The following is a 14,868-nucleotide window of genomic DNA, read 5'->3' as shown; positions in this document are numbered from 1 at the left end:
ACTCAGAGGAAAGGCAGCTGTCATGGTTGGCGGCAGTATTAATCTTTAATCAATCGAGTGTTTTCTGCATTCAGGTGTTCAGGGGGAAAAACGGGGCACGAGCAGGAACCTGCCTGGAATAACTAAGCCCTTCTGCATGGGCTCTGCAGTCAGAAACTGGCGGGCAGTGTCAGGGAGGAGACAGAAGCAGCTAAAAATAGCCTGTTTGCTCCCAGTGTTCTGCTGCTCTATTTTTGATGTTTGATTTTGATAAGGTTGATTGGGTTCTTACTAAATATATCTGTTCCTAGCAAGTTGAGGACAGAAAGAGTAGAATATTTTTAACCCACACCAAGGAAAGTATTTTTGTTGACTGTATAAAATCTGGAAGTTCAGCCCTGGTCAGTTGCCAGTGTTTTATATAATGTCTAACAAGCTAGACACTTCTAAATGCCAAGTTGGGATATTCTTTATTGCTGTCAGCTTCCATCTTCTCAAAAGTGTACAAATTTGGGTTCTGGTGTTATATTTATAAATGGAGACAAGCTCTCTTTCTCTCTATTCTCCCCTCCAGTCCCCCCCGCCCCATTTCTCCCTCCCTCTCCCCCTCAGTTCCTCCTGTGGTCTTCATATGCACTCTCCCCACCCACAGGGTTGTGGGTAATGCTTGTGACTGGTTGAGTTCTAGGTGATAACCTGTAGCTTTTCTCTGAAAGCCACCTTAACTTAGCTATCTACTTAGCAAAATGGAATCTGAAAAAACCCTTGTTATTGTTAATGGAAAGAAAGCAGATCTCAGTGACAAGGCTAGGGATCAGTTACTACCTTGTGTAACATTTACTAGTATTTTTCACCAGACTGAGGTGGTTACCTTCCTCACTCCTAGGAGCCAAAATAAACTGGGAGAGCTTTGGACTAGACCACATCACATCCACCCTGGCACATGATGAATGAAGTCGTTCTCTCATAATTGAAAATCCTCTTATTTCAAGGATAGCCTCCAAATACATTAGTATGTATCTAAAGATTTGGCATAGGCAAAGTAAATGTCTTAAAATATTTATATTTAATTACTGATTCCGGGTGGTGGGTGGGGCTAAAGTGTATGGAATTGTGCACAGGTAGGCATTATTTCTAAATAAAATGTGAAAGACCGTGTCACGGGCTAGTTTTCCCATTCATAATCTCCTTCATTCACTCACTCATCCATTCAACAGGCCTCATTAATTACCTTGTTCACCAGGTACAATGCCAGGGATTGCCAGGGTTTCAGTGGGAAAGAGTTCAATTGAAGACCTCAAGGTAGGAAGGAATCACTGACGGAATGTATGTTAGGGGAAGAGGGAGTTTGCATGAAGAGAACATGTTCCACGGAGGCACTTGAAAATCAGCGTAATCAGTGCTGTGAGTTGGGAGTGTGGAGGAAGGCCAGATCATGAAGAAAGACCTTATAAAGAATTGCAGGTAGTGGAAGCCATTGCTGGGTTATAGGCAGAGAAGTGATGTCTGATTTGCATGCAGGAGTAAGTTGCACTCTGGAGAGAGTTGGAAAGGAGCAAAAATGGAAGGAGAGTAAGATAGTCGTAGTAGTTCCAGGGGTTGAATTAGAGTAGCGATGAGTCTGGGAGATGGTCACAGGGAAAAAGGAATTGATGTGTGTTTCATAATTTATGTAATGTTGTTGTAGTGTACACTACTGTAGAGTCGGAACTGACCCGTCGCTCACAGCTCACCTTCCAGCGCGTTTTCAGAGACACTTAAGGAGGAGAGTGCCCATTCTCCTCCCAAGGAGCAGCTGGTGGCCTTGAACTGTGTGCCTTTGGAATTGCGTCGCAGCTTCTTGCCACTAGGCCACCAGAGCTCCCTAGTTAACATTAGGAAAATCTTCTTGCTGGAGGAAAGAGTGTTTGGGGGGGAGGGGAAGAATTTATTTTCAAATTTTCTGTGGGTGATCTAAGAAGTGGTGCCTCCGGAGAAAGAGTTCTTAGGCTGCTAACAAAGGTTCCCTGGTATTTCAAATCCACCAGTGACTCCAAGGAAAAGGGACTATCTCTTTAAGTCGTGTTTGACAGCCTCAGAAACCCAGCGAAGGAGAAATGTACTCAATAGCAGTGAATCCTGAATTGAGAGAAGAGAAGCTGAAAGGCGAGATGATATCCTAGACTAAGGCAGTATTGCTGTGAGAATTAACTGGCCCATATCAACAAACCACCTTGAAACGTACCTTCTTATAATGATAGCACCAACTATTTTGTTTTTATCATGTGTTCAGGTGATAATTTACACTTATCTTAGCCTCTAATTGTGACCTTAAGATAAAATGTAATTTTTCTCTCCCTTTAAAGGATACTGCAATATTTGTATAGGATCAATTGTCTATAAAAAAAAAGTGTTGAGGGCGGGCGGGGAGGGTGAAGATGGCCTGGTAATTCCCTGGTGTCACCAGGGATGTGGTTTCTATTCTGCTTCGCCATCATAGCGTGGCTTTCACCTTCAAGTTTACTTCATGGTTCAAGAGACTGTTGTACAGCTATCATTTTTGAAGGGCGACAGGGGACCTCTCCCTGCTGAGTCAGGTTTCTTTTAAGCAAGCTCTCTCAAAAGTCCCTCACAATACTTTGAGAAAGGCTGCTTAAAGGACAGACTTCCTCACAATACTGCTTGCACTTTACTTGCAAACCTTATCACGTGGCCATCCCTAGCTGCTGGCTGGTTGTTGTTGCTAAGTGTCACGAAGTCAACCTAGAGTGCTGGACTTTAAAAAAAAATAAAAAAATAATCTGTTCTCTTGCAAAATAGAAGGCGAAGAACATGGATATTGAAGGAGTCTCTCTTGGATATGTAGATAGCATATAAAAGATGAGTTTTCACATACTGCATCTTTTAGTGTTGCTATAAATACTTAGTTTTTGTTTTGAGAAATCACAAAACCCCAGCACCCCAAAAAACTCCCAGCAGTCCTTCCAACTCACATAGCTTGTGAACGAATTTTTTTTATCACCTACCAGTTACCAAATAGAGAACTCTGGCCTAGTGGACAGGAGCTGCATTGCAATCCCAAAAGCACGTGGTTGGAGGAGTCCACCAGCTGCTCCACCAGCTGAGAGAAGGATGGGCAGCCTCCTCTGGTGATGCTTTATTGCCTCCGAAAAGCTGCTGCAGGATCCCGTGGGTCGGTTCCCACTCGATGGCACACAATTGCCCACTACTAGGTGAACACACACAGCACCACAATAGATGCCCTGCTTTATGACACTGAATAGCACAGCTACAGTGGTGTTACAGAGATGGCAAAGAGAGGCTCGGCATTGCCAGCTATTTTTTAAAAATGCCTTTGTGCCCATAGAAATAATTATTAAACTCTTGCAAGACTATATCTGACCTATATGCAACTATGCTGTGTTGGATTTGGTTTGGAGAAGTATTAGAAAATGGGAAAGTGTTTATCTATCTAAAAAATACCAGAGGGTAAATTTTTAATGTCTGTGCAGTTTTTAGTCAGACTGTTGTGTAATGTTGAAAGACCTGGCCATGAACTGGATGGTTTTTAGGCCACTTTGATCTCCAAAGTTCTCCATAGTTATGTACACACTAATTTCTTGAGACTGTTGATTTAAATTTGATAAACAACAGGAGATGATAGTGGAAAACCCTCTTCACTTATTTTGATTCACATTTAGAATAGTGAAAACGCCACTATCTTTTTGTACATAAGGAGGCAGTGGGCAGATGACAACGACTGTCTTGAGGCCTCAAGGGAAATGGATAGAATCTCCTGTGCCCTTCGCTCCTTCTGGCAGGGTGGCCTGGGTAAATTGTTTTTCATGATAGCCCATCAGGTGAGGAGGAACAAATTCTCACTTGTAATATCCCAGCTAATAAATGAAAATGGAATCATAGAATTCAAGTATCACCAATTTTAACTCCTAATGAAATAATGGATCTAGGGAATGATCATCGACTTAACATTACTGAAAGCAACCTGAGCAGACATCCTGTGCCTGCTGTTAAGTTGCTGTGTCCCTTATGAAATATTCCAACCAGAGGATCAAATCTGAATGTGATTAAGCCTCCATATCCAACCACTAGGGGACATAGGAACATATTAAGTGACATCAGGGAAATTTAGTCACGAAATGCCAGGCTGGTAATGTCCAACTCGGTGACCTGTTATCGTCAACAAATATATTGAGTATAAGAGACATTCTTAAACAGTTCATGAAAAGTGGTTGTTTTTTAAAAAAACACCAACATACAAAACACTACAATTGGAATACAATGATTATCAGATATTAATATTTACATTTCTAGGGAATATGCTGATGTATTGTAGTTCTGTAGTAGCAGGTACATAGCGAACTATTTCTGGATGAAGTGATATATTTTTAATTGCAGTTAATCTGACATGGGATGGACTAGGTGAAGGTAAAGACAAAACAAAGATTAATTTTAGATTAATATGTGAAACCAGGTCATGGGTATATGAGGACTTCCTGTACTCTTCTCTTTACTTTTATACATGCTTAATTTTTTTCTTAATAGAATTTTAGAATTCTGAATTAGGAAGGAAGGCTGAGCATTCATATGATAGTGTATGAAATTATGAAAGACAACACTAGGAGCAATGTGGATGTGTTTGCTGTCTCTAAATAGTGGAAAATAGGAGCCATCTGGTGTAATAAAGAAATAGCTTTGGGACAAATAGAAAATTTTACTTCATATCATTTGTTTTCCATATCTCCAAATGTATTAGGAAAAACCATCATTAAAGAAGTTTAGGGGATATTGTTAATCGTTTGCAGCAGACAGCCCTGCTCTTAATTGATAGTAAATATGATTTTAGTATTCTAAAGATAAGGTACCGTGATGTAGCCCATTATTTTCATACTTCCTCTATATAAGACAAATATAAAAACTCTGGCCTAGTGGCAAGAAGCTGCACTGCAATCCTGAAGCACATGGTTCAAGACCATCAGCTGCTCAGAGGGAGATGCATGGTCTCCTCCCGTGCAATTAACTGCCTCTGAAAACCCATTGGACAATTAGCTGTGGGATGATTCCAACTCAGTGGTACATAACAACAGGACAAACGCCTTAAACAACATGCCTCTGGAAATTCTATGAACTTTGATAAATAACGATAGTTACAGAAAGGCTTTAGGCCTTCTGTTCATCGGGTCACTATGGATCGTGCTTGATTTGATGGCAATCAACAACAGAGAAACTAGATCTTGTTCAATTTCTTATGCTTAGTTTTTAAAAGATTACATTATGGCAGGTAGTAAGTGTGTACTGTAAGTCTTCCTCATTGAATTTTCACAGAGAGGACTACCATTAAAAACATACAGGAGTATTTCCTGTACCTCCTGTAGGTTCTGGCTTCTATATTCTCACTCAGAGATAACATATTCTGATTTGTTAGCAACATAAATTTGCTGTACCTTTTCTCCAACTGTGCAATTGTGGTAGGCATTTAAAGTGTAATGTGGGATATACATATATATTTCCACATTTCCATACAAGGGTAGTTTGTTATTTTTATTGCTCTGTTATTCCCCTGCACAAATATACTTAAGTTCTCCTGTAGATCAAAATTTTGGCATGTTTGACTACTCTGGATAAAGATACCACAGACCTTCTTTGGTCAACATGTACATTCCCATTTCTTGGGAATTGCTGTGTTGTAGCATAGACATACATTTTGGTTTAGACATATCTTGCTTTTCTACAGTGATTTTATCAATTTCCTGTGCTAGGAGCCATGTGTGAGTTTTAGTTGCTTGCCGTTCTCATTCTTACAAGTGATTGCTAATACATTCTTCATTTTAGAAACTTTGATGGTGTTCATCCTTAAATTTGAGCTACTAAGATTGACATGTATTTTTACATTAAAATACTTCATAGATCCTCTTGTGTGTAATTGTTTCTATCTCCCTTGTAGCTTAAACTGAACTGTTCCTTTTTTCTTTTTACAGTTGTCACGGGCAGTACGGATGGGATTGGAAAGTCCTATGCAGAGGAGGTGAGTGGTTTTAAAGATTTTTGGTATAAAATAAGAATCAATATGGAATAACACTTTGTAGTTCTTAACCCACGTTTATGAAGGTATTGTTTACCATAATTCTTCATGTAAATGTTTCCTCCGCTGTAACAAGTAAGAAGTTGATGGGATGGATCCCTTTCCAACTGCATGAATATCCTCCTTCCCAGGATTATCAGTTGGTTTTGTTGACATGTAACATTGACTAGTCTTTTTATAATTGTAGAAGGAAAGTTACTAGGTGATATTTTACTATAATAATTTTTCCATGATCATCAGCAGTATGGTCAAATAGCTTCTTCAGTGGTCTTCAATATTTAAAGATTTGGCTTTTCTTATTTTCTTTCAGTCTTACTCATTGAGTAATGAATGGTAATGTTAGAATTTACAGACACCCAATTTATTAATCATTTATATACTGTCAGTTATATAGTTAAGTGGAAAGTTTTGTGTGTTAATGATTTCCCTCTTCTCTGACATAATAGATCCATAGGATCACATTATTGTAAATCTATTTTATCTTTTATACACAGTGCTAAGCATATGTATAGGAAGTGTTCTGGAAACTTACTAGTTTATTCCGTTAATATTTCCAAATTTTTTGGATTGTCTATATAGCATAATTCTAAATTTTTAAATTGTCTGGATTTTAAGAAATTCTTAACTTTTTAACTGTATTTCCTTTTGTTATGCAGTCCAAGACCACCTCCTGAAATTTTTTCCAATAGATTTTTAAATTACAACAGTAATAAATCTGATTTTAAAAATACAGTATGTAAAGGCACAAAATGAAACGTAAAAGCCCCCTTCTTCCTGCAACCCTCCCTTGCTACATTTAAATGCTTGCTTAAAGGCACTCAATGGGGAATCCTTTTATAAGTGTTTCTTTTGGACTGGTCATTATCCCGAGGCTTATTTTCTAATTTAATTGTCATATTGTGTATTTCTTAAAATGGGCATGTATCTGATCTCTTTTCAAATGAACTGTACAGGTGTGATTGAACTGCTTGGTCTCTTTTTATTTTAGTTAGCAAAGCGTGGAATGAAAGTCGTCCTTATCAGCAGATCCCAGGATAAACTGAACCAGGTTTCCAGTGAAATCAGTAAGTTCTGACATCACTGTCTCTGTGCCTGTCTGTCTCTCTCCCATGATAATAAAAATAGATACAAGCTTAATGTTTTAAGTGAGATACAGAACACTGATGATGATTTATAGACTTATAGTTTGGAATACTGCTTTTTCATGGTATTAATAGGAGATTTTAAAGCTATACTATCAACTTAATAAATTTAATTGAGTCTTATTGTGATATGTCTTATATAAATAATATTTATTTAATATGATTTATTTATTATAAATAAATATATATAAGTCTTGTGGTGACTCAGTTTGATACCATCAGAAGCCAAACACTGTAATTTCTTTCATGTTGTGCATGTGTCTGAATTCTTTGCCATTGCTTCATTTCCATATTCTTGAATGGTTTTTTACTCTGAGGTCACAGCCTGTAAAGGTCTAATATGGAACCCTGGTGGCACAATGTTTTAAGTGCTGAGCTTCTAACCAACATGTCTGTTCAAATGCATCAGCTTCGCAGGAGGAAAAACCTGACAGTGGGCTTCTGTAGAGACCACAGGCCAGCAGTCCTGACAGGTGGCTTTACAGTAATGAAAAATGGCTAGCGCAGAAGTTGAAAAGAATACAAAAGGTAGAATTTACACCAGTGACAGAAGAGCTATTTTGAACTTCGACCTGAATTATGTGAGCAATATTTTTTAACTGCTAACGGTTTGACCCACCAACTTCCTATCGATTTTGACACCAGAAATCCCCCTTCAATACTTGAGGTAATCACTGTCAAAAAAAATCGAGGCTCCTTTTTTTTTTTTTAAATCGAGGCTCCTTGCACCGGGCAAATCTGCTATCAAGGACCTCTTCAAAGTCAAACATAAGGATTCCAGTTTAAGTACTGAAGTATGCCTGACCCAGCTATGGTGTCATCACTTGCTTCATGTGCTTGTGAAAGCTGGATAATGAATAAAGAAGACCAAAGAAAGGTGGTTTTGGTGAATTTTGAATATGCCATGGATTGCCAAGAGAACAAACCAGAGCAGTTGGGAACAAGTTCGGCCAAGTTGCTGTGTAGAGGGAAGAACGATGAGACTTCCTGGCTCAGGACCAATCTGGTTTTGTTCTGTTGTTCACAGAGCTACCAGTTGGGAGTCAGCTCCCTGACACATACCAACACGATTTCTTACTTTCATTGGCTTTTCTCAGTAACCAACTATCTCAGTTCTTTCATGTGAGAAGACACTACTAGATTTTAAAAATGTTTATATATGCTGTTGAGTCTACTGAATTTTGTTAGAATACTACAGCTTAGTGCCAATAGTTCCACAATGCTCCGACGTATAGTATCTTTTATCCTCTCAACATCTGTGACGTAAATATTTTTGTTACTGTTTCTCTTCAAGCCAGAGCTGTTCCTGCCTGACAGATAACACGTAGGTACATGTTATCTTTTGGTGATAAACAGATCTTCATCTGTAGCTTGCTTTTATTGTGTTAAATCTCTTCTAACCAGTACTTTTTTTTAAGAAAGGCAACTAAAAGTGGAGATATAGATATATGAAGATGAGCATGTGGTATATAGCTATGCATTCAAGACGTCACTTAATTAAAGGCAACCCCGGTGGTCTAAGACATACAAGAGTTTATAGTTTTGCTGAAGTGCCACTTTGAGGGAAACTGAGAGGCTAATGAATCTGAGGTAGTTCCTTAGATAGTAGGCAAACTTAACATACTGCTTGGATCTCAAACTTTTGAGTGTTCACTTTGAAAATGCCTATTCCCTGGGACATAGTGAATTTGCCATGTACGTGATTTGGGAGCGAGGACAGTGCTGCCCGTGACTGTCTTTCAGCATGTGCACTAGCCTGTGCTGAGACTGCTCAGCGCCTCAGAGGATATACTTTAATGACGTTTGAAAATTTGCTTAACTTGTGGTGTGAGGTGACATGTGACTAGGGTTGGTAATGTGATTCGGAGGAAAGACAGGTTCCCGTTCAAATATTTTCACAAAGAAACAGATGGTGAAGGCACTGAATTGACCTTTTAGTATCAGGACTTTTTTTTCCTGGTTGAAAATTTTGTAAAACATTTGACCGCGTATAATATAAATTGGATGGGGAAAGGTGACCCTGCCACCATGCTCTCAGCTGAGGGAATACACAGAAATTTATAGGCTAGGACAAGTTTTCGACTCGGATGTAAACCATCTCTGGGTTTTCATAAACATATCTATTCTAGGAGCGGGAAGGACCAGGATTTAAAGTTGACAAAGACAAAGGTACTCTGCGTTTCTTTGTTTATACCTTTAGCACTTATTTATTGAGCTCTGTGAGCCGGGTACTGCCAGAGGAGAAACAGTGGTGAACAGGATGGATGCAGAGAGTTGTCGTGGGAGAGAGATGTATAAAGTTACATGCCATAAATATACTTAGCACTTCTGTTTCCTTAAGGCTTTAGATTCCTTCCTCTGTATTATACCAGCAACATCTGTCCTCCCAATCTCAGTAAATGTAGGCTATTCTGGAATCTAAAAGTTTTAGCTAGTGACATTAACTTAGGGGCCTCGGGTAGCCTGGTGAGTAAGGAGTTGCACCACCAACTCAAAGGCACATGGTTTGAATCCACCAACTCCTCTGCAGGAGATGGGCACTCTGCTCATGTGATTTACAGCCTTTAAAAACACTGGTCAGCTGAGTCACTTCCGACTTAAAAGACACAACAGGACCACCACCACCACATTCAGCACCTTCCAGCTTAGGAGCTAAGCATTAAATTTTTAGCCCCTGGTAAACAACTCAAATTAGGAAGGGGTGGGACACATGGCCTGATGTTACTTTCTGCTTTCTTAAATCGACCACTCGTAGAATCCATTCCACTTGCATTCTCCAATGTTATTACACTGTTTTGGTGTTGTATACCAGAGAGTTGGAAAACCCATAGCTGATCCTCTGGCCAGTGGAGATTGCACTTCCTTCTCCCATGTAGCGGTTGGTGGCCTCAAACCATGTGCCTGTGGGATTGCAGCACAGCTTCTTGCCACTAGGCCACCAGAGCTTCTTTTGGTTTATGAACTATTATTTCCTGGGTCAGACTTCATGTGTTTCCCAGAGAAATTTGAGATCTAACCCTAGTCCTCAGACAAAAGGGATGTTTCAGTGGACTGGATCGCAAGGTGAAAAGGTATAATTTTGCAAGAAAACCATCCCAGCAGTTCTGATGGAGGTTTTCCAATGATTTTCAAGCCAGGAAAAGTTACAGGAGAGCCGACTACTTCCTCAGGTTTCCCTGAACCCACCCAGATAGCCTCATCCCAACCCAGTCCCACACTTCCTCATTCAGTGTAGTCCCGGATGAATCTAACTCCACACCTGGATCAGTGGCTGGTGCTCTCCAAGATGAACTCTGTGACCGTAAGGAATCAGGTACCTTAAGGTAGCCAGTTCTTCCCATTTTCTGATTGTAAATGTTACTTGAAAGACCTGAGCACTTCATTTTCTTTTCATGTTTGTGTTGCAGTATATTCAGAAGCAGCCATGCCATGCCATGCCATACTTTTGGATCGTTTTTGCCAGAGTAACTTGGTCCCCTGTGGTACCACTTAGTAGGTCAGCTATAGGTGTTAATTTGATTAATTGTGGTGGTCTCTAACAGTTTGTTGCCTATTGGAAAAAAAGCATAGCAAACACATTCAAGTCTTAAGACAATAAAACCAGTGTAAGAATCCTGTCTTTCTCTCTTTGGATTCTATTTCTTAGCATCTCACCCCCTGGTATCAATTTTTTTTATCAGTTAGAATCCAGTCAGAGGGGAAAAGAGAGTTGCACAAGGTAATTGAATTGGCCTAACTTGACACTTCAAGTAAAATTCTTAGACTCAGTTTAGCAAGTTAAGCTATCACCTGTACTTCCCCCACCCTCCCATTTGACTGAAAGAAGAAAAGACGTTCATACTGCAAGTTTACAGAATACTGCAGAGCCTCCACAAGAAAAAGACTGGTCATCTAAGAACAAAATAGACAAAGACATGAAAGGGATCTTGACAAAGGAACATATTCGGCTGACCAACAGATCAAGAAGACAGATGAGGAAATGCTTGAAATGACTGACATGCAAATCAAAACAGTGAGATACCATCTCACTCCAGTAGCAGGGGCACAATGAAATTTACTGGAACAAGTTGGGATTGTAAAATGGTACAGTGGAAGGCAGTTTGGTGTTTCCTTAAAAAGCTGAACACAGATATGGGGAGATACCCCAAGAAGTGAACCATGAATGGAGATGTGTACACCTATGTTCATAGGGGCATTATTCATAATAGTAATAACTATCAGTAATAGTAAGAAAATGAAAACAGCTCAAATATCCAAATGAATGGATTGAGAAAATATACATTCATGCAGTGGAATACTATGCAGCACCAAGGACGAATGATTTGTCAAATACTATATAACATTGAAGACTGAACTCATTTTCATAAGGATAAATACTGTATAAAGCCATTGTGGCAACAACATGGCTCTTCATCTAAGATAATATACTAATATTGTGGTTTAGACTCACAGAATTTATATTTTAGTTAATATTGCAGAATCATTATTGATACCCAGTTGGTCAGTGAGATGGTATCAGAAAGTTTACACAATGGAAAGGTTCACAGGGCTCCAGGGCCGGGTTGTGGCTCTGTCTCCTTGTGGCAGCGTAGCATAGCGGGAAAAGCATGCAAGCTGCAATGACCAGAGTCATGTCAGGACGGGTCTGTCGAAAGTCTCTTCCTCTCTTTGACCAGGTATTGGTAGGAAGGAGTGGAGCTGAAACTAACCAGAAGAGGCATTACATTTCCAGGAAAATCTCAAGGAAAAATTTGCAAGCAATAGTACTAGCAGTTGGATTTGCATCTAAAGGAAAGAGTGGAGAGACTCAGCCAATAAGTGTGAACGTTGGAGACAAAGTTCTTCTCAAACATGAAGGCACCAGAGATCGACGACATGACATGGATTATTTCTTTAGAGATGGTGACATTTTGTTGAAATATGTAAACAGAAATAAATCACTACTGAAATGGCATCACATGGAGCTGCCCATTCCACTGAAGTTCTGAAATCTTTCACCATGTAAATGATCTCCCATGTAAATAATCGGTGGTTTAAAAAAATGATAGCTCAAATGATTTGCTTTGCTGCCTCCAAGTTCATAAAGGACAGCACTTAACTTTAAAATATTTGCGGAAGTAGTAGTAATAAATCTAACAGGTAAAAAATTAAAAATCTAGAGAATGATGTGTTAATGTGTATATGTTATACTGCAATAACATGAGAAGACATATTGCTATTTCATTTTTAAGGTTAAAATGATCAAGCAAAATTATAATTTGGCCAAGAATGCTCATTAGTTAATTAAGAGTAAATATGTTGTGAAGCTTAAGATTCTTGTATGCTGGAGAAGTGAGGAAAATGTGCAACAGTGAATCTATCTATCTCTGTGTTTTTACAAATCATTAGCAGTGTTTCAAAAGTTGCCATTAGTGTTATAACTTATTTAATAGCCTAATGTCCACTTGAATGGCTTAAACTCTCACTATTTTTGCTTTACTTTCTGTGTAAAAGATTTTTCTGAACAGACTGACACATTTAAAGCATCAGAAAACTTTCCCTTCTTAAACAAGCATTTATTACTGCATACGATCCCGTTAGAGTCGTTTTAAGTTCAAGAGTTGAATGACAAAATTACATCGTTATTCGGCATTATTATGGATTTGCTGTTTGCTCGCTCAATTACTTAGGGAAGTTTGTCTCTTATGTCACATGGCTGTAAGTACAGTCCCCATTCCTTTTCACCGTGATAAGTCTCTCTTGAATATATTCTTTTCCTACATTTCTGTGATTGCCTAGTCTACAGTAGATTTTACAGAGAACAAGAACCTCATTGTATCTGTTCTGGTAACTGAAGCACTGTTGTGAAACCTGGTATTCTTAATCCTGCACAGAAAGATACTTTTGGAATTCAGCATATGTTCCTATTTTGGCTCATGTGGTTTTCTTAGTTAATGTGGGATCCTGCTGAAAAGCTCTCCAACTGAACAATCTTCACCAAGTGTAGCTTATTTCAACTTCATTACTGTTTGTTACCAATCGTTTACTCAGATGGAGAACAACATCTGTAATATGGGTGGATATTTTGTTAGAAATGTAGCATACCTACCAATTAGTTGGCCCAGCCAAATTAGCATGTGTTGGTCTGCATCGCCAATTAAGGCAGCTGCTTGAATGTTGCCTTTCCACAGCTGGCATCAGGCATGTGGGAGGGCGCTGCTCCATGGTAAGACACTCACTGTGCCTCTTAATTAAGACACTTGCCTATGTTTGCATGGTTTCTTTGAAACAGCCAGTGGTCTTTCCAATTGGATTATTGATGGTTCAGTGACTTTTGTATGAATTTTATTTGGTTGGGAGAAGTGGGACCAAAGTGTTCTGAATGAGCCCATTTAAGTAGATGATTGGTATTTCTCCTCTCACTTTTAAATTATTGGTTGTTTTAAGTAGATAATTGTAATTTGGAGTACAGTCTTAAGCTATAGAAGAATTTGTAGGAAGGCATGTTCTCTGAAACATTTCTAGAGTTCAGTAGCTTTATATAAGTGCTATTTACCACTTGGTGGCTTTTTCCTCATGGAATGCAATTACTTTGAAACTTTATTCCTAGTGAATTTCTTATTGTGTTTGGGTTGAAAGTTTGCAGAGAAAATTGCCTGTTCATTCAGCAGTTTGTACATTGTGTTTTATGACATTGATTAAATCCCCCCATTGTAGCACTCTTCCTACTTCCTCTGTGTGCGTCCTGTTTCCATTGGTCTCTTTTCTCTCTTCCTTCTGAGTTATCCCGGGCAGGTGATACCCTTTGGTCTTTTATGATTAATTGAAATTTAACTTGATTCTTTTCGTCCATAGTCTATGGTTTTTATAGCCTTAGTTAACCATTAATAAGTACATCATGTTTGTTAAATGCCAATCTTTTTTTATTATCATCTTTAAAATAACTGCACATCAACTCATTTAAATGACATATTCTTTGTTATCTGACTAGACTAAAACCAAGGTGAATTTTCATAAGTTTATTCCTGATATTTAAAAAAAACAAGAATGAATATTTAATGACAATAAGCTAGTGGAATCAACATTTATGGTCTTATTCTGTTTAAACAAAAATCAAAAGATGCAATTACTCTGAAGAACGTATTTTAAAATATTAAACCCCTTTTGTGGAACAACTAGAATCATGTTCCGTTTAGCTCATTGCTGTCCAATCAGCTCCAGCATCCGGCGACCTTTCATTAGGTTTTGAAGATTGTGAACTACACAGGAAAAGGTTGCCCATCCTTCTCCCACAGAGCTGCTGGAGGATTTGAACCGCCACAGATGCGATGCGCAACTGTGGATTAGCACCATAGTGAACCATGCTCCAGAACGCCATTGAATCATGTTCAAACACATAGTTTAGAAAACACACTCTGCACATAATTTGGGAGAACATTCATGTTTAAGAAATTCCTTTTGTAAAGATGACCAAGTGAAGTCTCAGGTATCCTCACATTTAAAACAGCATCATTCCTTCCAACCCTGAAACCTTCCTCCTCCCCCCTCATTTCTACTCCTTCTGTAGTCCATATTGTACAAGGTAGTCACTGTCTTAATTTCTAATATTAGGTGGTATCACACCAGCACAGATTCATGGCAGCTCTCTGTGCCACAGAATGAGACACTGCCCACTGCCATGCCATCTGC

At 38.9% G+C, this 14,868-nt stretch overlaps 1 protein-coding gene across 1 annotated transcript in view; it reads left to right on the top strand.

The window, feature by feature from the left end:
* HSD17B12 (hydroxysteroid (17-beta) dehydrogenase 12) overlaps window positions 1-14,868 on the top strand; it is a 76,386-nt gene that overhangs the window by 24,968 nt on the left and 36,550 nt on the right. The window contains exons 2-3 of the mRNA XM_006896753.1: window positions 5,955-6,001; window positions 7,047-7,122. Of these exons, the coding sequence (XP_006896815.1) occupies window positions 5,955-6,001; window positions 7,047-7,122 (123 nt within the window). The remainder of the gene's footprint in view (window positions 1-5,954; window positions 6,002-7,046; window positions 7,123-14,868) is intronic.

The sequence above is a fragment of the Elephantulus edwardii genome, unplaced genomic scaffold, assembly GCF_000299155.1.
Source record: "Elephantulus edwardii isolate Elephantulus edwardi_28Jun2011 unplaced genomic scaffold, EleEdw1.0 scaffold00189, whole genome shotgun sequence".
Classification (NCBI taxonomy): domain Eukaryota; kingdom Metazoa; phylum Chordata; class Mammalia; order Macroscelidea; family Macroscelididae; genus Elephantulus; species Elephantulus edwardii.
This window is presented reverse-complemented; position numbering and strand designations above follow the sequence as displayed.